At 39.7% G+C, this 25,451-nt stretch overlaps 1 protein-coding gene across 1 annotated transcript in view; it reads right to left on the bottom strand.

Annotated features, from left to right (window-relative positions):
• Positions 1-1,476: 1,476 nt before the first annotated feature.
• The window catches only part of gab1 (GRB2-associated binding protein 1), a 57,736-nt gene continuing 33,761 nt past the window's right edge, over positions 1,477-25,451 (bottom strand). Inside the window, exons 3-13 of the mRNA XM_062432364.1 lie at positions 19,538-19,666; positions 19,046-19,211; positions 15,354-15,579; positions 13,441-14,123; positions 11,556-11,650; positions 10,018-10,318; positions 7,813-7,905; positions 6,475-6,568; positions 5,667-5,790; positions 3,484-3,612; positions 1,477-3,372 (exon numbers count right to left, since the gene is read on the bottom strand). Coding sequence (XP_062288348.1) covers positions 3,214-3,372; positions 3,484-3,612; positions 5,667-5,790; positions 6,475-6,568; positions 7,813-7,905; positions 10,018-10,318; positions 11,556-11,650; positions 13,441-14,123; positions 15,354-15,579; positions 19,046-19,211; positions 19,538-19,666 — 2,199 coding nt within the window. The 3' untranslated portion in view covers positions 1,477-3,213. The remainder of the gene's footprint in view (positions 3,373-3,483; positions 3,613-5,666; positions 5,791-6,474; positions 6,569-7,812; positions 7,906-10,017; positions 10,319-11,555; positions 11,651-13,440; positions 14,124-15,353; positions 15,580-19,045; positions 19,212-19,537; positions 19,667-25,451) is intronic.

The following is a 25,451-nucleotide window of genomic DNA, read 5'->3' on the forward strand; positions in this document are numbered from 1 at the left end:
AGCCTGTACCACACTCATATAAAAAGTAAATATCTAGCGGAGGTATACCACTGGCAGAATCAAAGATCAGTTGAGTAAGTCCAAGATCAGCACAGATGTATTTTTGACCATCATGAGTCTGTGGACATCCAATTTATGTTAAAGTCTCCAATAACAGCCACTTCTGAAGTCATGAAACAGGTTAAATTCTCAAAAATATCAGAAGCTGCCTTTAAAAGGGCTGATGGCAGGCAATATATACCAGCAACAGTAAACAGGGCATTTTGACTTAATTCTACATTCAACATTAATAATTCATACCGTTTTGGGACAGACACACTAACTAACTTGGCTGCTTTGATGTTATTTCAGACATAAATTGCTGCACCTCCACTCTTAGTAAAGCCTATCACATCTAAATAAAGTGAAGCCATTTAAATAAATATAATCCTTAACCAAGTTTGTGAAAGGACTAAAATGTCAAGATTGTTGGTAAAAGTACAAATGTTAATGTAATCCAGATTTATCGTAATGCTACGAATGTTGATATGCTTCTGCCCAAGTCCCTTTCTCCTAATGAAATCTACAGATGAGTTCGGGGAAGGAGATGGGTTTTCTGATATAGCAGGTCTGGAATTTGTAAGTACACTGATGGGGGTGAGATTACAGACACAGACACCAGATGGTCTGTGTATATTTCTATGAGTGCTGTGATACACAATGTCAGAGGACAGACTGATCTGAGGGCTAGGGCTGGAGCCACATTTTTCAACTAGTAGGGGAGGATGGGGCCAAACATTCAACAAATTTGTCATTAATCCTTAGATTTTTTGTTAAAGCAAAAAAAAAAAGCAAAAAAAAAAAAAAGGGGGGGGGGGGGGGGGGGGGGTTAGGATTAGAAAAGTTTTTAACTTCATCCTACTCCTTTTTGAAAATAATTTGCTGGGTTTTGAGATATATATATATATATATATATATATATATATATATATATATATGTTTGCTGATGATTTTGTGTTTTGTTTTCCTGCTTATACATTTTTATTGTGTTGTTTCTTGTTAATCTATTTTATTTAAAAATAAAAACACTAAGCACGATAGCATCATTTGCAGGAGATGGACATCAAGTAGGTAATAGAGCAGCACATCACCTAGTCAAAGTTATTTTACTGAATGTATATTTTTACTGAATAGTTTCTTTTATAAATGGAGTAGCTGTTACTCACCATGACAGTGAGAAAATAACAGGGTTTAAAAGACAGGAGGGACCTGTGGGGGAGCTCTCATGGGAAACAGTATAGTGAGGTTACACTGAAGAGGAAGAGGGAGGATCCGGGGTGTATGTGAGACATAAACCGTCAGTCGCATGGGAGAGACTGCTCGCCAATAACATTTGGCTACCCCACTTGTTGGGATGGATCCTCCCACCCCCATTCTGTTCCTTCAAACCATCACAAATCATAATGTAAATACCACTGACGACACACAACACATGCATAAGAGGCTGGATTTTATTTAGTCCACTTTTAAAATTTACATTTTCTGTCCAGATTCATTAAAAAAAAAAGATAGCGTCATCAGCTTTGCAGTCCATATCACAAAGAAACTGCAAAAGGAAAGAGTGAAATAGAGTACAGATGACTTAGTAGGCACATTTTTCAAAAGATAAATGTTAATCTAATTGATGGCAAAATATGTACAGCAATGATTTCATCTCATGGTAGCACATGCTTGGGACTTCTGAGTGAGAGTTCACAGGTTAGTAAAGCAAAGATCTATGTAGACATAAAGACTTTTTCACCGTCTATAAAAGATGTATCAAGTTGACTACACGAGGCAGTCAATTTCCCAAAACTGTATGCCAGTTCAATTTGAAATAAATTAAACCTAAGAGGAGAGGGAAATAAGGATTATCAATGAACTTGTGAAACTAACTGACCAGAGCCTGCCAAACTAAGCATTTAAACAGGCTTTAGCAAATGTTCATCCATATGATTCAAGAATACTGAGCTAAAAGTGGACAGGACATCCACCTGATGAAATATCTTGAGAAATAAATTAGAAATGGATAGTTGTATTAGTATGCATTTTTACAAAGAGTACCTGATTTTCTTTCTCTCGCTCTCTCTCTCTCTAGCCTAAGTTTGATACCTTTGCATAACTTATAGAAAACCTGCCACGTTCTTTTAAAAACTCACAGTAATGCATTCATTAATCACAAGTCCTGATACCAGCTAAGACAGGCACAGGATTCTACCCTGCAGAATCCACATACCTTCGAGTCAAACACGCTGAATATTCCATACAAATAAAGGACACTTTTCCTGTATATATACATAACACTTTTGTACAGTCTTTGCACTTCCATTATAACAGATTGAAGCATCCCCACTTACAAAGTAAGTGGGGAATCAAATTATGTTCAGTGGATTAAACCTTGTGTGAATCCAAAGCTTGAATTGAGCACTTGGTTACATGTAAAATGAACAAGTTCAACTGCCTTTGCATTGAAAAAAAAAAAAAAGATTCACCATGAAATTTTGTCGTATAGGGATCCAGTTTAAAGTATGCCTTGGGTAAAAAATCAGGGTCAGTTTCAGCCATCCACCATAACTTCTGTCATTAGTGAAGAAATTGTAAAACTGACCTGTGATCAGTGACCATAGAAAACTTCATGCTGCTCAAAGAGGAGATATTGAGAAATCAACACTGTTAACCAGCTGTGCTAACTAGTAAAGTGTCGCAATGACAAAGTATTGTGATCATGTTAATGTGATTTCACTTACACTCCAAAACAACATCAAACGGCATTATAATTTAAGGAAATGTTAACTCTGGATCAACCCACAGGCCGCTGGAAGATAAACAAAATAGGGAACAAAATCGAATCCAATATAGGGGGCAGTGAATGTTCAAAGTTCATGAGTCTGCTTAAGTCAAACCCCGAAGACAGGTCCAGTCATTCCACCTGCTTTCATACTGCATACAGCTTATTCCTGGCCCACACCCTTTCCTACAACTGTACACACAGTGCTGTCTAAGGCCTGACAGCAGTGCAAAGTAAAGACGGTTGAGTGGCTATGGAGCTCCACTGAACCCTACACACTAAGGATCTCATTGAGGTGGAACATAACACCTGTACCGTCCCAAAGCACAAACCAGAGCCTACAGTACAACAGTGTAAAAGGCCCAGTGGTTTGGGGGTTTGGAGGGTGGGTGGTTGGGACAACATGGTCACTTGGGTCCTTTGGAAGGTGTGTCTGTCTCTGTGGATTGGCGGCCATCGTTCCAGGCCTCCCGGGTGCTCTTGAGGGCCTGCGTCCGTTGCTGGTCCACAACCACGTAGTCGACACGCTCATCTGATGCTGCCATGCCAGTTCCATTGCTTTTCATCTGGAGAGGGAAAGCACACACAGGTCAGTCTTGATATTCCTTCAAACTGGTTTCCCATGATTGTGTGCATGTGTCATTTCAGGTGTGGGAGTAGATAAAACAGAGTCCTACCTTCCTAGGTGGGGTAGACTTGCCAGAGTCAAGATCCAAATCCAGGTACTCCACCTGTTTGTCTCCTTTCGGCTTCACCATCGGGCTGCTCCCTCCATCCGCGGTCATGGGCGGACCAAGCTTCATGTTCTACATTAGCCAGAAAACGAATAATTTAACTGATGGAAGAGGAACGCTGAGGCAAGGTCAAAATGAAACAACTCACATTTGAATACACTCCTGTGCTGTCACAATAACCAAAATGTCTGCTTGAGCAGCATGAGATACGATTGAACAAATAGTTGGCATTATAGAAAAGCATGTTTTATAAGCTCAAATTGTTTTTATCACAGCTTCAGAGGCTGTATATAAAGATGTAAATGGCTTGTGGATAGAACATGTGAAAGGTTTACGCAAAATCAAACAAAATCTCAAACTGAACAACAGTCCATGTGAACTGGTTGACAAAACTATAATAAATTAATGAAATGTGGCATCATTTAGGTTAAGGTGATTACCATTAAATCTTCAATATCAATTTTTTCATCAGTGAACATCAAATCTTTTAGCTGGTTCCATTTCTATCAGGCATCAGATTGGAAAGTGTGGATTCTTTAATACAGTTAACAAAAAATGGGCACCAAGCCTACATGCCATAGTAGTTATGAAAAACAACTTGGCAGAGCAACTTTGAACAAGTACCAAAAACCATTTAAAGAATTCAAATAATATGTATAAAAATGAGAGGGAAAAGTTTAATGTTTTTGTGTCTGTTGAGTTTATGGTGCTTTCTTTTTAATCATTACTATGATTTTACAGAGACAATGCTTTCTGTTTTCACTTTTGCTGTATCAATTTGTAAGATTTAAAATTTGGTAGAAAACTTCAAAATTCTGGTATTGTGACAACACATCATGCATTTTGACCTATTGTTAATTTTGAACTACATGTGGGGTGGAGTTAATAGAACTAGGATGGTGACTAATTGTAGGGAAAGTGATATACTGTAACTTGCATCTAAAAATCACTGCAGGTCTGTTCTAATAAACTTTCTGATCGAGTGACAACACTTGAAACAGGCAAGCTGTTGGTGCTCTGACAGGGCAGGCCATGCATGTCTAACCTGGCAACCCTGCTCACCTCCTCTATGGTGTCAAGTTCCTCCACCTCCCTCTTTACAGGGGTGATGGGGACAGTGCAGTAGAAGGACTCCTCTCTACATAAAGTGAGAAGGAGGTAGTGACAAAGGAAAGAAGAGAACAGCAGATGGTCAAGAACAAAATGCAGGAAAAAAGAAAATGGATGAAGCCAGAGCCTGGTCAAGCCAGAGAAATGAGGGACTAGGGAGAAAGAAATTAACATGAGTGATGCAAGAACGGGGAAGTCAGCAGACAGTATCAAAGCAAATGTTGGGGAAAGTAAACAAACTGTTACAGCAAGAAAATAGGAAAAAACGGTACATCTGATACCCAAACTGTAAGAGAGAAAAATCCCTTTTTATAGCAGTTATCCCATCAGCGTATGACTAATGTATCCAGGATTATTTTTCATAGAGTGTTGCTGTAAAAGCCAATTATGCCTGTAGGCATTACTAAATTACTAAATCTCAACTTGATTCCATTTCAACCCATGCCCAAATAATATAAAGGGATCTTAGGACCAACAGTAAAGGTAGTAATTTGAGGGGAAAGAACAGGCATTTTTCACAGAACACAATACCTGAAAAACAAAAGAACAAAAATAGAGAATAAAAGAAAGCAGAGCAGCAGGACAAGAGCAAACTGAAAAGAAAATAGTTGAAAAGGCGAGGAGTCCGTCTGCAGCAATCAGTAATTTGTCCACTCTAATATATGGCATAGGGAGAGGAGCAAGGACTGGAAATGTGATTTGTAATATTTTCTGTATAACAATTACAGCTTCACATTTTAGGTTGCGCTGTGTTTTCTACCCTGGAAAATTTTGTCTGTCTCTCATACAAAATCCTCCACTGTATTCATGGTGCAGCGGTTGTGAAAACTACTTTTATAGATTGCATATGAATGATGTAGCTCCAAAAAAACATACAAAAATATCACATATTACAATAAAAATGAAATTAGACATTTAACACGTTTTCTGTAGCTTTAATTATTTGTGATTTCAGATGTAAAGAAAAAAGTAATCATGCAACTTCTTATATCAGAGGATAGTTGTGTGTTACATACTGGTTCATCTGATGACATATTAGAGAGCATGGCTACATAATTCTCATCACAGTCCTCGGAGTCAGTGCTGGAGGCCGTGCTATGCACTGACGGGGGTCTCGTTGGCATTGGAAACCTAGAGAGACTGAGCAGCATTCACAATTTTTACACACCGACTTCCAGGCATATACAGTCTCTGGTGAGCACAAAATATAATACAGACATTAACAGCCACAGCTATTAACCACTGTGGCCAGAAGAATCCCTGCAGCACTAAGCACAGACCTCATCCCAGATAAGCCAACAAACTTCATTCAGTATCATGTAGCTCTGAGGCAGATCCCAGACCTGTTTGTATGAGTAATGCTACTATGGTCACAAAGTGACTACGGTAATGTATGAAGTGTTAGTGCCTACTTCTTTAGTTAATTATATCTACTATAAAAGGGAATGTTCACACCAAACAACATTTTTCCTACAAAAAAAGAAAAAACTCATTTAGTGTTGGTAAAATCAATCTGAGGTAGGTCAATGCACACTGTTTCCATAACAACATCAGCAGCTTTAGTCACCCAGAGATGAAGTGCAGCAATTCCTTTTCATTGGCCCTCGCTTTGTGCTCCTCTATGAAGTTATATTTTCTCAACTTTAAAAAAACACTTCACGAGAGACAAGGCTCAGTGCATCTTCTGCGACAGCAACTTTCACTTGACTTCAAACTATAAAAAATAAAAACAGGCCTGAACAGAGAGCAGAACAGTGTGAACACACCCTTAGTTGTTAGCTAAGTGTAGAATTATAAATGCTGCAGAACATTTTGGACACTTACTCCCGAGCGAATGACCGTGTGACAGGCGAGCGGACAGGCGTACAGGGCTCCTCCCATTCTGGCAGTGGTTTAATCTCCAATGGGGCAGGTTTTCCTGAATCAAGGTACACACACCAGTCAGTCACTGCTTAAGACATTCACACAGCATATACGCAAGGCACACAAACGTCAACAACAGGAAAGTTAAATATAATATGCAGATGTATTAGTGGTGTTGTGTTTAAGCTTGTGTTTTATACTATAGTCAGTTCTAATATAATATCAGGACCAAGACTGGAAACATGTTACTGGATAAGTTACTGGATATAAAACAAACAGGGTTTGTTATTTTCAATTTCTACAAAAAAAAAGAAAAAGAAAAAGAAAAGGAATTAAAAAGTAATAAATAAATCAATAGTAGTCAGCAGTTCACTTGCCACTTCCCATTTTTTACTTCTATTAGTATTTCTGGAAGTATTTTCTACAACTTTTAAATGTGTGGAGACATGAAATTGGTGTGAATCAATCTACTTCAGTTTTAAAAGACTGAACAGGGTAAGATGGATGTAAAAAAAAAAAAAAAAAACAACTGCAAAATTGTGGGCAGTATCAGCATGGTTAGGAACAAATATGGCATCTCACTATAGATATTCACCATGGAAGTTCATACCACACAGCTTCTGTCAATGGGAGTTAAGCAGAAGGTAGTCGGTGCAAGCAGGAGAATGTTTTTATTTTATTTTATTTTTTTATGGGTCCATCTTTCATTAGATGATATCATCGTTCAATTTCCTCCTGAAGAGCTATCTACTTCTTTCCAGAGTTGCTACATCTGAATGTGTTTTAGAAGCACAATATGTAATAAAAAATAAAATAAAAATAATAAAACACAAAAACAAACGTTTAGGAGGAGAAATGTTAGTAAGTTATGGTGTTTGGTTGACTGGGTATAAGTATCCTTATCAGAATGAGGGAATATTTAAGTAAGGTTGTAGTGACAGTTTATTTCTAAAGGTTATGTTAAGACTGTTAATGAGGTCTAAAACTGTAACAAATGCAATCCACCATGCATGAAGTGCACACTCATCCACCCCCTGCTGGGATTTAATATAATAAGACTGGATTAATGCAACAGTTGTGACACACAGTTCATATTTTTAAACCTATCTGGGTACAGTTTAATTGGTTCTGGTTGGCACACAGTTAATCTCTGATATAACCAAAAGGCCCGAGAAACCAAAGAAATCCCACAGTACACTATTCACAGCATGCAAAGAGTCGGGTTGAAGTAGAGTTTGAACAGGTCAAAGAATGGAAAGTTTTCAGATACACAATGGCAGATCAGTGAGGAGTACCTACCCTTGCGTCGTCCCCTCGGGAATTCACCTACGGTTTGAGAGTCGGTTCGCTCTAAACCAACACCTTTTGCTCTTATTATTTTAGGACTCTGACCTGATTGGTGAAAGAAGACTTTGCTTATTATAAAAAAACAAATTTGGTGATCACAACAATTAAGTCCAATCGTAACAACCGCCCTGCCATGCAAAGCAAAAGACGTGACTCTGCTGAATAACAGACCTACACCCTCATGTCACCTTTTTTTTGTGCAGCACAGTTATCAAGAGGATGATTGTCATGACAACAGCAGACCCATACTGCCCAACATGCACCTCACTCCATGCACCACGGCTTCCCACACAAAGACTGACATCACAGCTGTGCATGCACGACGAGCCATGTTTAAGCACAGAGTATACCAAGACATCATGTCATGTTGAGAAGAGTGCATACAAAGAACATACTGAATGGGCACATTGCTCTTTTTACATAAACACACAGATCACAACATTTTTTGTAGTGCTGACAAGAGCGAAAACCTAACTGTGCCACAATCTCAAATCAAGATTATGAATTTCAGTGGAATCAAATATCAGTGTTAATAAAGGAGGAGCCGTTCGCTGGCCTTGACCACAGATGCCAAAGCCTTCACATCATACGGCTGAAACAACCAATGCAGAGAGAGAAGTGCACAGAAGATGAACACAGCACAGAGTGAGGTGAATTAGTCTGGAGAGTACAGATTAATTTTGCATGGCTCATGGTGAATAAAGAGAGTCATAATATCCAAGGAAAAATAACACCAAAGCACAATGTGCTTGCTACTAATTTATTAAATGTGTACAGTATGCCAAATATAGAGTAAATACCTCTATAGTGATGTTACTCACTAATGTTTACCCTTCACTCAGGATATTATACAAAAAATGTTTTGTCCATTGCCTGCCTTTACTGTGCTGCAATCTGGTCAATTTCTATTACAAAGATACAAACAGTCTGTACCTAAATAATGAAGAGTTAGTGGCCTAAATATGAACTACACTGATGTATCTCCATTTTTACACTGTACCAATAATAAAAGATTACTTCCTAATAATTCAAAAGGATTCAATAGTCACAAAAGTGTTAAAAGAGCTCCTGGAATTTTATAGGCTATTGGCAGCTATGAGTTTTGGTAGAAACCTAAAATTGTCTATGATTGACATGTTTAAGAGTTACTCTTCACAATGACTGTCTGATTATGTGCTTCAAGTTTTATGAGCATTGCTCTTTTTTGTGAAATATGAGTAATGCCCCAAAATTAGTTGGCCTGTTGCACAGAAGGGAAATAATTTGAAGAAATTAAAATATTTTTATAACTTTTAGTCATGGAAGTCCAGAGTTCATGCATGCCAAATTTGGAGATGACTGGCTTAAAAGGTCAAAGGAAAAAAGAACCATGCATGGGATGACTCCCCATTGGGAAATGTAAAACTCCATACATGCCCTATTTTTTTTGATGACAATAACAGTCCTGGTTTTTGGTCTGTGTACGTGACGATTCCCTGTCACTCTTCAACTCTCTGTCTTTCTCTTTGCCCATTACTCAGCCTTTCAATCTGCACAGATTGTAATTCCCCTTGCTATTAGGTCTTTCATCAAAGGGCCCTATTCAGATGACGGAACAAAGGGGATGGAGGTGACCACCCCATGCTTCGGTCACTCCATGGCACAGAGACCAGCCCCCTCCAAAACAGTCTACAGGGCCTCTTGAGCTCAGGACAAAAGTGCTTTTGACGAGGAGCTAACTCTGTTGGGTGTAAGAGGATGTTGCAACCACTAAACTAATTCATCAAGAGGTGAAATAAGCTGGTCAAGGACAGACACAGAGGAAGATGGTGGTATTTAGTAGGCTACACCAGATAAACCAACAAAGGCAAATGAGAAGTATTTTTATACATTCATAAAAACAAACAAAGTATAATGAAAGAAAGACTGTTTTGACATTTTGAGAACGGTTGGAACTGATTACATTGTACAGATGGCTATATGACCATGAGCCAGCACTGTGAGAATAGCAGATGAGCATCAGATGAAGCATGGTCATTTGTCAGTTTATGGATTAGTGAACACCGAGCAACTTAAGCAAATTAAGCACAATATCACTACAGCAGGAACTATATGATATATTTATGAACCAAGGCACAAGTGAATCAACACATGCCCATACAGCGTTTATGCTCTCACCTTTGCGATCTGGTTTGAGATTTCGGTCCACAGGCGGGGGCTGGCAGTCACTAGGCATTGGCCTGCGAGGAGGGGTCTTGGGACTAGAGCGGAAGCCCATGTGGGCAGGCGGGGGGACTTGCTTTCCAAGAGAGGAGAACTCCATGGTGCTCGGGGTCATGGGCACATAGTTGGGTTCATGCATGGGCTCAGACAAACTGCCCGAGTGATGATGTGATGGGGAGTTGGCACTCATGGGGACATAGTTCTGGTCTACCTCTTCTGTGGACTGGCTACCTACTGGCATCATTCCTTTGTTTTTCTGAAGAAGACAAGGCATACATACATGTTTGTATTAGGTTTGTATTAGGGTTCCACTATAGTCAGGCTAAAGGGAAATATCTTACACTACAACAGCTGATGGGCTAAAAAATCAGTAACAGTCATAAAACTTGCGTATCTCTGAAGTGTCTTCAGTTAAATCACTGGTGGGCATATTTATTTTTGACACATTTTTGTTTTTATTTCATTAGATTCTGTTTTGGACAAAAGCAGAGTGAATTCTTAAATGTCGAGGCAACAGCGAATCAATCCAGGATGAACTCAGAAAGAAACAACCAGTACTAACAGAAATGTAGAGGTAGGTGTTGTTACATGTTGTTACTAGCCAGAGTAAATTGCACCACTGAGAATTTGAAAAATTGCTGGATGACGCCCTGGCAGCAGCAGGTAACAGTGGCTAGCAGCTAGCCTTAATGTTAATGAGTGATCTCACCAGAAGTAAAACTCCTGGCAAAAATAATTAATACTGAGCTGAAATACACATTCTGTTGAGCACAGAAGCTCAACGGCACCGTTCAAACAAATAAAAAATAAAAAATCAGCAAATGCCAGTACAAACATGAGAGCAGTGAGTGTTTATTTAAAGGAATGTTCTTGTATAAATATAAGAATGTAATAAAACACCACTGGACTGTGTAGTTCCTTTAAAGTGTACGTTTTCTACCATCCACAACAAAATGAATTGATGTCATCTTCTGTGCTAATATTTGCTGACATGGCTTGAAGGCCAACAGTAGCCATGTTTCGCCTACTGCACAAGACTGCAGCCATTGTTTTGACATTTTCAGAGCTCATGCAATATTGTGCTCTGGGACAAATTTTAGCATGGTTTGAGCTGTGGGTGTCTATAGGTGATATTTTTTTTCAGTGAAGGGAAAAGGGCACTTGTTTTTTCCCCGTTTCCTTCTGTTTTCTTCTGATTTCCTTGTTAACAGTGTTTCTTAAACATGCTACCAACAATTTCAGTAACACTTGAAAGAAAGAATATGTAGTTTACAACAAATTTACAAGCTGAAACTAAGTATTTTTCCTTCTTTACTCATTGGGTTCTGATCATTTATACCAAACTGCACCACCCATTCTGTAAAATTAACCTTTGAATACCTGCACATTTCCAGGAATTTAGTATCAAATTAAAGGACGTGTAAAATTACCTGAAAGTGTCTCTAGTATCAACACTGTTAATCAATATTGTCAAAACATTAATAGTTACTTACGAAGTAGCTGTTGAAGCTTTCATTGAAGTCAAACGAGCAGCTTTTGTCAGAAGGGAATGATCTGGGAATGTCATAGCAGTCCTGGGATCCAAAATCTGCAAAAAACAAATGGAATTAGTAAATATACAAGTAACTCCAGTATATGCCTGATATTTAATACACAATTATCTGATCTGTAAATATACAACACAACATAAATTATTAGACTGCCCTTTCCATACAAGACCTAGATTGTGGCTCCCTTTCAAGCCATTTTATCAAATAACACAATCTCTATCCCAATAAAAATGTCTTTTCATGACTCTGCAAACTTTAATTTATACAGTTAGAGGGAGCTCAGCTGTATCTAGGCTGTGCTGTATAGAGCCTTTTTGTTTTTTTTACATCCTCATTAGGCACTGATACAGACGCTAATGTGTTTCACTTAGGGCCACAATAACCACAGCAATGCTAGGAAAGCTTGCAAGGCAAATGAGAGTGTCAGCTGAGGGAGACCAAGGGTGGGTAAACCATGACAGAGAATACTTACAATAAGACAAGTCCTTTCTGGGAAATACTATGACTTTACCAAAAAAAGAAAGTAATATGGGTTAAAAAGGGGGTCAGATGAAATCCAATTTTCACAGTGCAAAGACATAGTATTATTGTATTCATTGATTCTTTAAAGTATCTTCATCACTTAATCCTGGGATATTTACTATTTGTGCAGTGATTGCTAGTTTTACAGTTTCCACAAGTGTATACCACATGTAACATGGACTGCCCGTTTAACATAATCACCTCAGACTCTCTTGATATTTGTAAACAATTATCTTACCTCTGACACTTATGTAATGACATTTATCACCACCAGAGGGAGGTGTAAGTGTTGTAATATTTTAGGTTGTGTTCATCCTTATGCATTAGTTTCTCTTTTTGTTACAAAGTTGTTTTTCATCTATTTTGGGCCTTTTTCTGCTCTGACATTTGCTCTGATTTAAGATCAAGTCTGTGAAGTTTTATTATTAGACTCATTTCATTTCCTCATTCCATTATTAGGAAATGTACTTTTTGTCAAATAGGAAGAGCCTCTGAGTTGTCAGATTTGAATCTTCTCTTGATTAAATACAGAGAGAAAGTGATGATGGCTAACAGCAATTGCTGTCATGTTACATAGACCTGAATATCTACCATCACATTTATTTTTCACATCATATGTATGTGTCAGACTTTACTACATAGGTAGGGGATAGCCCCACTGTTTCCAAAGTTAATGTCAGTAAGGTTGGCTCCGATGATAACAAGCCAAAGATATCTGTGCTTTCAGTGGTGCAGCAGAACACATGTATTTGTCCACAAGTGAAGACCTAATAAGATTATTCTTAATATATGTTGCTTGCTTATAAATGTTACAACTGAGTATTATAACCACTATAAATGATTGAAAGTGCTGCAAATATATGTTTGAATGGTTTTTGCAAGAACAGAAGAGCAAAGGTTAAAACAGGGATTGCAGCTTGAAGAAAACATGCCAACAGCTCCGGTGAGGTCTCTCATCATCCATCAAAAGAAATTGAAAAGAGTATCAAATGTCATCATAAAAGCTGTAGAGAAGTCTTGTAAGGGTGTTTATGATTTGTTTAGCTGTACATAAAGGTCACAATTTTATGGAGTTAGATTTGACTGTGTGTGTAATTGTGTTTGGATTTTAACTTTTTAAGATGATAAAGCATGCATTGATACAAATGCTTTATGAGTAGAACCTTTTTGAAAGAAAGCCCAATAACTTGTAAATTAGGATATATTTTATAGTCGTTTTCTAATTCAAAGGAAATGCCAACTTCAATTGTACAAAAAAAAAGCAACACAAAAAAACAGTAATAAAGAAACTCTATCCGACACAAACCTTTGCGGAGGCGTGAACAGTCCACAGTGCCAATCGTGTTGCTTCGTAATGCTTTATTCCCGGCACTGGTAGGCACACAGTAGTTTCCGTCCGTCTCTGAGGCTGAGCGGGGCACATGATAAGTGTCCGTAGGTGAGCGCTCAGCGGGAGGTGGAGGGGGTCCTGAGGTGGAACTGAGCAAAGGTTTGGGTGGTCTGGGAGGGGGCACTACATCTCCCCCACCCTCTGAGCCTCCTACCCCTGACGACGACAACGTACGGGGCACCTGGTAAGTACAGTTTGCGCCAGGTGTAGGTGGGATATCATAACTGATGGAAAGGTTGCGCATTTGTGTCTCCATTGAGGGCTTCCGTGATGGCGTGTTGAAGACATAGAGCTCAGAGGCATCCCCACTGTCCGGATGAGCCGACGGGGAGGAGGCTGACTTAGGGAGCAGCACAGTGTCCTGAGAGTAGCTGCGAGGGAGGTGGTAGAGGCCGTTGTCATTTAAGAGCGAGGCGCCCCGCGATGGTGGCGAGTCGTAGATGGAAGAGGCGGAGGCAGGGGCCGGGTGCTGTGGGAAGAAGCCGTTGTGCGAGGTGTGTTTAGCCGAGGAGGTGGAGGACGTGGGTGTGCGGTGAGAGGGGAGGTTGTCATTCAGGTCTGTCTCTGAAGAGGTAGACTTGGAACACTCAGCATGAGCTCTGAGAGGAGGAGACACGCAGAACAGAGAATTAAAAATACACAATAAAACATGTTGATTTAGAGAAATAAAGCAGCCCGCACACTTGTGTAAGTAGAGGTCTTCACCGGTCCATGACCAAGCCCAAATTATAGAAATACATATACATTTGTTAGAAATTATCACTATCTGTCAAAAGCTCAGTTGGCTACAGGATGTAGTACAGAGGGAGAAAATGTGGCTTTGTAGTATCGATATAAATTAGACTTTGAAGAATATATGTTAACTATTTTTGGATTTTCTTTGACTTTGCATTCGTTTTCAGGATAATTAATTATATTGTTGCTCTGTTCGACAGCAGCTGTTTGTTTATTGATGCTGCATCATGCTACTGCGTAGTTTGTGTTCTCTCTATTATCATTTGTTCAGGTCGACCACAGTCTGGATTGGGTCTAATTATCATCAGGTCTACGGGGTGTCAGGCTGGGTGTGCTCTGATCCGTTTTCCTCCCTTTTGAAAAATAAAACATGAACATGGTTGGGTTTGGGATTCCGGTTTTCTGTGGGACTGTTTTAGATCGGGTCCATTCTAAACCAGTGAAGACCTGTAATGGTAAACCAACAACACTGATTTCAAGTAGCAGTTAGTCCTTTAACGTTAGATTCAGACACATCTTTGGCACAGTTTGCCATATTAGGATAAAACAGCAGTTTTTAGTTCAAGTGGAGGACTGAGTTAACTGATTACTGTTGAGTCATTTCTGAACATGCAGGCAATGACAAAACCAATTTAGTGAGAGGGAAAGTACAATTCAGTCTGGTTTGATCTGCGGAGGGGACACTCACAAGCAGATTCAAACACTTCAAATCCACTAATCATCATTAACAGAAGCAATGCAAATCAGAGCATATGTGGTGTTTATGTGTGTTTTTTGTTGGTCTGTCTTTTTATACATGTGTAGCACTCCACACAAGCAGGCAGTTCCAGCTGGATGGCTGGCCACTCACAGACTAGCCTGTGGAGGAAGAGTCTTGCTCTCACACTCCTCCAGGAGCAAATACTCCTGGTCTCTCTCCAATGAAGAGTGAAGCTGCAGTGAGCTACACATCACACAGCAGAGACAAGAGCAAGAGTGGCAGTACAGATGAGATGTACAAAAAGAACCAATGGAGGGGAAAAGTGTACAGAGAAGAGCAGCTTATATAGCACTCAGTGAATGTGGGGACTTGTACAGATAATATTAGCACTCACCTGTTGGGTTCAGGCTTTTTGCTCTCACAGTTTACCAGCCACAAGTAATCCTGGGGCTCCTCTGAACTGGACTGAGAGTCCAGATGTCGCACACTGACTGGCTGGTACGGAGGGGGCACGCTGGACAACATTGCTGCTGGACCAACAATATTACCAAGTGCTGGGTGTGGGGGTGTGTCCACCACCAGGTTTCCGATGGCTGACTGGTGAGCAGCTTTTGCTGCCTCTGAAAGAGACAAACAAGAAGAGTTAACACCTGCAACCGCTGTTTAGTTTAGTTTATTAGGATCCCTATTAGCCATTGCAGTGTGAAACAGCTACTCTTCCTGGCACCTCTTCCTGTTAATGTTCATCTGAGTTTGTGTGTGATTCAAAACACTTAAAAGGTCAAATACAATACAGGGTTCTCGGCAGCAGTTTATAGAGGAGTCAGGCCGCTACCACCAAATTAATTATTATCATCATCACTAACAACAGAGGAAATTAATACACTTTTATGCCATAAATCCTTCACCTTCAGGGGAAAGAAAACAGAGGTGCCATTTTACACAGCAAAGACCATTTACTTACTGAAAGAGGCAATTGTTCAGACTGTAAAGTTGTGACTAAACTCATCACAATGATCAGATACAATCACGATCTGTCAGATTCAGCTCAGCAGATGTTAGTGAATGACTGACCGGGCTTACACATTGTACAGTAGTTTTGCGGTAATATATTAGAACAGCGTCAAAACTTTCAATTACATCCCATTCAGATCAGGGTCAAATCATTTATTTCCGATCATTTCTCAGGTTCTCAAATGCAACAATTTGCTGCTTTTCTTCGTCATACATATCAGTAAATTAAGTATATTTGATTTTGGACTGTTTTCAAACAAAACAAGACATTATGAAGTTGTGATGGTGATTTTTGACCGTTTTAATGATTTTTTATACGAGAAAATAAAATCAGCAGATTAATTGACAGTGAAAATAATCATTAGTTGCGACCTTAGTACAATTACAACCATAATGTTGGATTATAACCACATTGTTATAATTTCTATTTCTACAAATTGTTTCATTATTTTTGTTAACCAATGGCTCCTCCTGAACCCCCAGTGAAGGATGAATCAGGAATCAGGAACTGCTCCTATTGTGAGCCTGTAAAGCCCATTGAAACAGTGCAGGTGATATTGGTGACTGATGATATTAGGCAGAAAGTAAACAGAACGCTTTGTTTTCCCATGTCAACTCTGGCAGCAAGTAAACTTAGACCCAAGCTGCTTCCTAGCAACACAATTCCAATGAAATGTCACCAGCAGCATTTTGACTGACAGTACATCAACATTAGCTTAATGGGATGGTCGTTAATGTTCACTCCAACAAAGCAAACAACTTGTGGACAGATGTCACATATCTTCTTGGAATTGCTCATTGTACTCTGTTTATTAAATTGAACCCCAAATCAAAGCTATTAGTCTGCAACTAAGGCATTAGGCCCCAATTTTTTAACTGACCCAACAACCCACAACACCCTGTAACGCCATGTCATATTTTCCCAGGAGGAAATAAAACCTTATATATATATTAACCTATAATGTCGAACTTGAGCAAAGGATAAGATAGATGTGTGATGTGTGTGATGTATGTAACAAGATTCCCTAAATAACACAGATGGCTGATATGATCACACTGCAGCCGCCCTAATTAGCAAGTATTTTGATCATTCTTTTCATATCAAGCATGTACACATAAAACACATGTATAAGTTTAATTTTTGTCCTTAACTGCGTGAATACTGCGATTGCCGTCAGAATCCCACACACTCCTTCTCAGACAGCATGTCCTCAAGGATATCAGCATCCTTTTCAAACCCTTCTGCTTGAGTTGATTGTTGTACTGCAGTGAGAGCCAGCATGGCTGATGCATAAGCTGAGTGAAATATATCTGTTTTCATTTCAATTCCACATCTTTTTTCTCCTTTTTTCACAGTTCTCCTCCCACTCTCTTCCATAACAGACATGTTTTTATCTCACCCAAAGCCCCCTCTTTCTCTACTTTTGTAAATCAGTTTGCATCTTTGCAGTGCGTTACTTGCTTCTCCATCTCCTTTCCTTCTTCCCAGTTGTTTGTTAAAGCTTTAAGTGCTGATTCATACAGGAAAAGGGAAAATCCCCCTTTGCTCATACTCATCTATACCTCCTACACTGTCTCTCAAAGCCTTGGTTCCCAGCCCTCCTAATGTTCCCTCCTCTAATAGCTGCCCAGCTGAGAAGCACTCTAGTGTGGCCACACACGGCAGAAGTGTAGGAGTTGGGTCTCACATACAGAGAAGTGCAAGCGAGCGCAAAAGGGAGAGCCAAGGACATTCTTTTGTAATAAGAACTGTGATGAAGGCTATCTGCAAGGATATTTGTCTTTAGACCCAGTTTCTCCTTGAATGGGCTCACTGTTTGTTTGCACATAAGGGTTTTAACAGCCAGTTTCAATAATTCTGTAGCAGAGGTGCCATGAATGTTGTTATCAGGGTTGCCCTGCAGCGCTAGGTGTGTAACAGAAGTGGAGGCATAGTCACAATACTGCGGAGAGGACGACCTTGGAGCAAGAAAATCAGTGACTCAGTAGCCAGGTTTGAAAAGTGCATTTTTCTACAAAACAAATCTCTGTGGCGTGATATGCCAGACAGCGACTAGGTGCGAGTTTTGTGGCAAGTCTAATCACACTAAAATTCCTACATATTTATTTGAGGAGGTTGGTGAAAATGTAGAAGAACAAAATGGAGATGCAAATTGTGCCGCTTGCAATTAGGTTTGAAGACAAAGAGACAGCGAGGGAAACAAGAGTAGGCAAACGAGAGGGAATGAGAACCAGATAAGAGGGAATGAACGAAACAGGGGCAGTGAGACCAAAAGGCACACAATGCTTTGATTATCCAGTACTGGGAACAACAGTAATGTGAGCCTCAACACAACACATGGATCAACACATGGATCATTAGACCTTGGCTGAGAACTATGCTAAATACAGGCCTTCTGGCACATTTAGCTGGTTCACCTAACTTCTTTAGAGAGAAAGTGGCAGACATTTGAGAAGCACAACAGTGACATCAAAAGAGAGACCAATCCAATTTACAGTAATTGGCTTGTGAGCTAATATTGCATTGTTCAGTTGGGGGATTATTTATTTGTTAGCTGCTGATGACGTACAACTTGATTTAAAGCTCAGCTTTTGTACTTGTGTAAACATGACAGAAGATGTTTAAAGACTATTGTTGCTCTGGTAGATCAATTCTACACTACAAATATAGTCACTGCCATGGTGTCTCTTCTTACGATTTTATAGATATCATAAATGTACCCAGTACACATTCCTGCTTGAATTTCCTGTGAATTAACTTTGATTTTCTACACTCTCATGTTGGTGGCAAAAATGTGAACTTCTTCACTATTCTATTAGAAATACAATCATAATAACCAGCCTCACAAACAAACATAGCAGAATAAAGTTCTCAAGGTTGTTCGTCACTTTAGAAATGGTTCACCACTTTTACCACAGTGGCCTTCATCCAGACTTGCAAAGACAAAGACAAACCCTTTCCTCAAAGACATATCCTTTTACGCTATAAAGCTATTCAAAGCATATTTTCTTAGACGTCTGGCCTGATGGCACACAATGTAATATTCCTGACTATTTAAGGTCAGTCCTTACCGTCATCAGTGGGGTTAAAACCACAGATGTCACAGATGCAGCGAACCCACTTATTCATCTCCTCTTCAGTGTCAGCCACCAGGTAGAAGACACGGTCAATGGTCTTGATGTCGAATATGAAGCTGTGCTCCAAGTCCTTCTTGTTGAACGTCAGCCCAGCGTCCACCTGAGGGAGCAGAGCTTAGCTTAGCTTCATACTGACTGAATATTTAGAGCCACTCAATGAGAGCCTTCTGAGCAAAAGTAGCACCTTCAGTCCATGTTTATACTCATTTGCATTCATTACTACATTCAAATCATGGATATGGGCCACAGTTCTATATAAGAATAAGAAATAGAAGTCAAACTTGTTTCGAGAAGTTTGACTTCTGTGTAATCACAAATTGCGATTACTTACAATTATACATATTCAAAAATTGGGTCTGCAAATAAATGCAGAAATGTGAAACTAGGCACTTCAAATTGCAGGCTGGCAGTGATAAGGAACCATACCTGCTCACACAAGTTGAGATCAATCACGCGGATGGGCTTCTTGGCATGGTCATTCTTGTAGTACTCCAACACGTCTGGGTCGCCTGTCAGACGGCCACTGCGAAGAATAAACCACCGCTTCTTCCATGCCTGCGGGGCGAGCACAGAAATGAGGCCAAAGGTTAGATGTGTGTTCTCACAATGACTGCTCCATTCTCATCTGACCACAGGCTGACCAAATGCTTTATTTTTTCTTTTTTTTTTGCATAGCTTGTTTCTCTGTGTGAATTCTCCACCAGCTGCACTTCCCTCACTGAAGAATACTAAGAGCCAGAGGGAAGAGGCCCGCAACCAGAAATATGTGTCTGGGATAACCAGAACAAAAGCCACATAGTTTGGACTCACACCCTGATTGGAGCAAATAACCAAATCTATAAAGAGAAACAGGCAATTAGGTATTTTCTACCCAATGGGATTTGTTGCCTGTGAGAAAAAGGCACCACAACGCAGAGAGAAAAGTTTAAATTCAGGCAAAGCTGACAGGAAAAAAAAAAGCAGACGAGATTTATGACTTTTGCTTATTGTACATGAATAAGGGGCATTTTAGTAGAAATCCTTAACATTAAGTACAATAAGTACATTATTGAGATGGCCAACGAGAGAACAGTTGGGTCCCTTCTTATCTGGGATATCTAATCAGTAACAGATTAATAAAACTAATTTGAAGAAAGATTAAAGAATTCCTACTGTTCCAGAGTAATTATAAACAAGATCTATTTAACCCACACGTTCTGAAAACTTGTTTAAATTAAGGTTGTCAAACGTAACAATACTTCGATACTTTCTCAATTCCACATGTTTAAAATGATAGGATTTCCATTAATTATACATTCAAAACAAAGAACAGATTTACAATCACATTTTCAACCTGCACAGATGAAACAACGGGGAAGAAAATCAACTGGTCCTCAACCTGGGGCTGTTATTCTCTCCAGTAACAAACCCTCCACACGACTGGTGGGTCACAGCAAATTTTAATAAATAAATTCCTATTTTGTGTTTTTTTTCCTTTCTGCCATGGTGAACTAGATAGCAAATGTTGTTTTTTAAACTATTATTGAATCAAGGTTTAACATTCTGGTATTGTGACAACCTTAGTTTAAACATCACATCATAAGCTGTCAAATCAAGATACATTTTGGCAGTACACCAACACTACACTTTTCCTTCTAGACTGTGTTTTTCCACCTCATGGTATTTGTGGATTTGTTTAGAAACACATCCAGCAGTGATTCGTTTAAATGCAGACTCAAGGAGGTCATGAACTCTTTTCGCTGAGTCATGCCAGTTGGGCTGCATGGTTTGTTTTAGAGCTCAAAATACTCTCTCCACAAAATACTAAGAAGAAACATCTGAGCAGTCACTGGATTTCGTCATAAAATAGGAGATTTATTTTTTAAATTTTTTTTATTGATTTAAACACAAGTTTCACCTACTGAAAACAAACAAAAAAGCAAACAATCAAAACCAGGTGATAAACTAAATACCAGAAACTTTCCCAGTGATATAGAGTTTGACATGATAGACAAGACCCAGAAGTCAAACAACTACCACAAAGATCCCACAGATCAGGAAGCGTACCATCAGTGTGTGAGGAATGCAAACTAAAGCTTTGTTGTTGTTGTTTGGGGTAAGATTTTGACCGTATTAACAATGCTGTGGGGGCTTGTTTTTTTTCATTCCTTAGCTGTTTTTCCATGCACATGGTGGCCTTTGTTAGTGAGCCAAGCCCCTGACTGAGACAGCATGAAGAGCATTAGACCTTTCCCTCCATAAACAGGATGAAGAAACAAGCAGCCCTGAAAAGTCCCTGCATTTCCAACTGAAAGCACATCAATATACAGGAATCACATGGACAAAGGCAATAAAACACAATAAAACATTAAATAAGATGCACTGCATACAAAAAGACTCAAAACACTATCCACATCCCACTGTGACATATTGCACACACTTGTAGCACATGTTTCACACACTTCAGTTCAAAAGGCCTCCATTATATAATCACTTAAAAAACAAATTTAAATATAAAAGCAAAAAAATCTAATCTGTGTGTGTGTGTTGTTGGTCGGAAAAAGACGGTGGGTGTGGAGAGGGAACCTCTCTCTCTGGCACATGACAAAGCAATCTAGGGTCAAGTTACCCTGTTGGGAACAGAAGGACCAGGCTTAGCTTAGGTTACACTGAGGCCAGGCCCGCCCAGTGTGAGAGTGTTGACAACTGGGTAAATTGTACATGCTCAAGAAAGCAAATGAGACCTGTTTAACAAAACAACACAAGTCATTTTAAAATTCATGAGTAATCAACAGGTTAATTACAGCTAAAATAAACAGAGCTGAAAGTCTGTACATGAAAAACTCATAATGACGACAAAAATCAGATAAAAGAACCACAGACTCTGCTGATAGCACCCAATATTTTTTTTTTTTAATTAGTTTAATTGTTTAGAATTAATTATTTAATTTTTAGATTTTATTTTTTCATATAGTTATGTTTTGATCTCATGGCGGCCCCCTGTTGAACTTTGCCAAGTTAACATCAGAGCTTGGACCAGAAAACACATCCAGTGTTCACAAAGACATTCATCACACTACGATCTGCAGTTTCTGCACAATTAAAAATCTGTTCCAAGAGCAGAGTTTGACAACATTGTCTGATGCACCCAGAGGGCACAAAAAATGTTCCTCTATAAAAGGACTTTGATGGAAAAAATGACACATGAAACGCACGCTGGATCGAGCGCAACATGGCAAATAAAAAACGAAGAGACTATATGAAATGTAATGACCAAAATACAAAAGATAAAACATGTAACGGCCCACAACTTGTGCAATAAGACATAATCAAAGAAGAAAAAAAGGGGGGTGTTATCAACTATCACACAACCAATGCTGGATTTGAGGCAATATTTGAGAGACAAATAATATATCACAGGCTGCAATAAGCTAATACTGCCCAAATTATTGGTCAGGCCAATAAATGAGCTCCCGAAGCAGCTCATGGTGAAGATTGTCAAAATGTCTTCATCTCAAAATATGTAAGAAGAAGAAGAAATATTAATTATCCGATAAACAAACTATTCTACGAAACTAAAAGGGGATTAAGATCTAACTGTAATTGACACTCTGATAAGATAATACTCTGTTAAGATTCAATCACAATATGATACAATGGTATAAAACAGCACTGAAGATAATCTGCACTGCCGCATTAGCATAGTCACAGACTGTAGTAGTTCTGGGATGACAAGCTGTGTGGTAGCTTGAGCATCTCTCCTCCATCTGTGGGCTTTCACACAGCGTTCCTCACACACAGTCATACACACTTGCACTGTTTTCGACCGCTGATCTGGACCACATATCCCGCACCAGACACGTGCAGCAAAAATAAACATTTATTTAGTAATACACAAATAAAAAGGCTGAGAAGTATTCTTTACTTCCCCCACGACCAGGCAATATCACACCTACATTACACACAGAGAGGCACTCACACCTGATGCAAGTGCTATTTCACTGACATGCATACATATATTGATTATATTTATATGCACAGAAGACACTGTGTAAGAGGGAGAAATCACGTTAAAGGCAGGAAGTCAGAACACATTTACATGCACTGTAGTAACCTGGTTATTGTAAAATCAACATTTACATGCGGCTGGTCAGTAATCAGATTTCCCTCCTCCCTCCAACCATATTTTTTCAAACCAATGCTGGCAGAGAGAGCATTCAGACTGATGGCTGAGAAGAGGCTCTTGTGAGGCAGCATAGTTTTCTTTTTTTCTTAATGTGCAAATGTGTCTGAATTAAGGAAACAGACTTATGTGAACTCATTTATTTTGGTGTCAGTTTCTGCTGTAGTTTGATTTTGGAATTCATTGTAGTGAAAACAAGGATCCACCGCTACAAGTAATCATCCTTCCTTTCATTCCTTTCGCTGTCAGAAATCTTTTGGGCACATGTGCACTTGTAAAAAAAAAAAAAAAAAAAAAAAAACCTTGTTAGAGCTAATCTGTTTTTTTCAAGAAGGAATCTACATCTGTTAACTGAGCTTCTCTTGACCCAATCAAGACAACAAGGCTCCTTGTTTACCTGAAATCGGGTTACAGGAGAAATCACCATGCATAATCAGGGTTACTAAAGGGTATATAAACAAACCAAGTATCAGTATGACAGGCCACATGAGAGCACCCTGAACTCGAGGCCACAAACACATATTAGAAAAGCCTGATGATGTCTGAAAAACACCTGCTTACATACCTCCTGTCAAGGCTCCTTGAAGAACGAGACAAGGCCTATAATCCTTTTTGTTTAAGATATTCCATTGCAGCCAGAGTTCAATTAAGGGTTGAATCCAAATTGGTCCAAGCCAGATTGCCGTACTTGAAGACAGTGGGATACGTCCATTCCAGCTTTTCTTAATACACAACCAATTCGGAACTATTCAGCTCACTCAACAATCACAGAGCCCACTTGAGCCTGTAGGAACCTAGTGTTTGTGCTCTTCCTTGTCCCCGGGGTTGGGAATGGGACGGCATGGGACGATACTGCACTGGGATGGGGAGGGCTCCACTGGCATTGCAGCTGTCCCCGTCAAGCCATCTCCACTCCCCCACCCCCCCTTTTCTCACAGCGTCCTGGTGTCTTATGATAGGGTGAGGCACACAGGAAGACACCCTCCATTCACCCACCCAGTTCCTACAGCCCCATGGGGGCCAGACAGAGAGGGCATTGAGGGTCTGACTAAGATGATGACAGAGGAAGGGAGGGTGGGAGGGTTGAAAGGGGTGGGTGGGAGATGCCAACTGAGTGGAGTCACGCTGCCGTCAGAGGCCTCCCGACACAACATCACTGGAGCATGACAACAGCAAAGGTGGAGCAGAGAAGTAGGCGAGGTATGCAAAGGAGACACCTTTTGAGGAAGAGAAATTAGCTGCATTCTCCATCACTACAGAACGTGGAATATTATAAAACTGCAGTACAATCCAGTGTTTCCCATTAATTATGTACACTGTGGGGGCCCACCATAGCCTAGTCTGTGCCACCACAGTTTCATAGCGAACTGAACATGTCTGTGCACTCTCCAAAATGTTGAGTAAAGCATTTCGCCCTGCACCAGAGCTCCTCTGCCCTAGTGAACTAGTTGAACTTGGATAATCACTTCTGCTTTCTTTGTTTCAGAGCTGAAATATGGACATTAGTCTTTTTTGGATGGTTTGTTTGGGGCATTTTTGAACTGGTAAAATTTATTTCCGATGCTTTGTGTCACCATTCATACCTATACAAACAGTAGTTAAATTACTAAAGCACAAAAATGTTTAGAGCAAAAATGTATTTTATTTTTCTGTTTTTAATTTACAGATATAACCTATTATTTTGCTTTCAAAGTGCACCAGAATGATGCATTTGACTTAAAAATGTGCCCACGGACCCCCCTAGAAGGCCAGACTGAGGTCCAACCACCATAGTCTCTCACAATTCTGTGGGAAACACTGCAATCTATACACTGAACAACAACACTATCGCTGTGAACCCCCTTGTCTGTGCGAGGGGTTCAGTATGCTTGAAACAATCTAGTGATAATGGCATGTCGCCGACCACATCTAAAGGCAAAAGTGTTTATGCGTGTTCCAAATGACCACACTCGAAGGGGGCAAAAAGCCTGCTGTCAGAGCCTCTTTCTGGCTGCATCACACACAAACACCTCTGTGATCTCTCTCCAAGAGCTCTCATCTCTTTTGTGTGTTTGTAATCACGACGCAATGAATTGTACACTGTCTCGAGAAGACATTCAGGATGTTGCGCTGGGTTGTACATACAAAAAAGTGATGGTGATAAATGTGTGGAGAATGGAGAAAAAAAGAGAGAGAGAA

This window comes from Scomber scombrus, chromosome 2 (assembly GCF_963691925.1).
Source record: "Scomber scombrus chromosome 2, fScoSco1.1, whole genome shotgun sequence".
Classification (NCBI taxonomy): domain Eukaryota; kingdom Metazoa; phylum Chordata; class Actinopteri; order Scombriformes; family Scombridae; genus Scomber; species Scomber scombrus.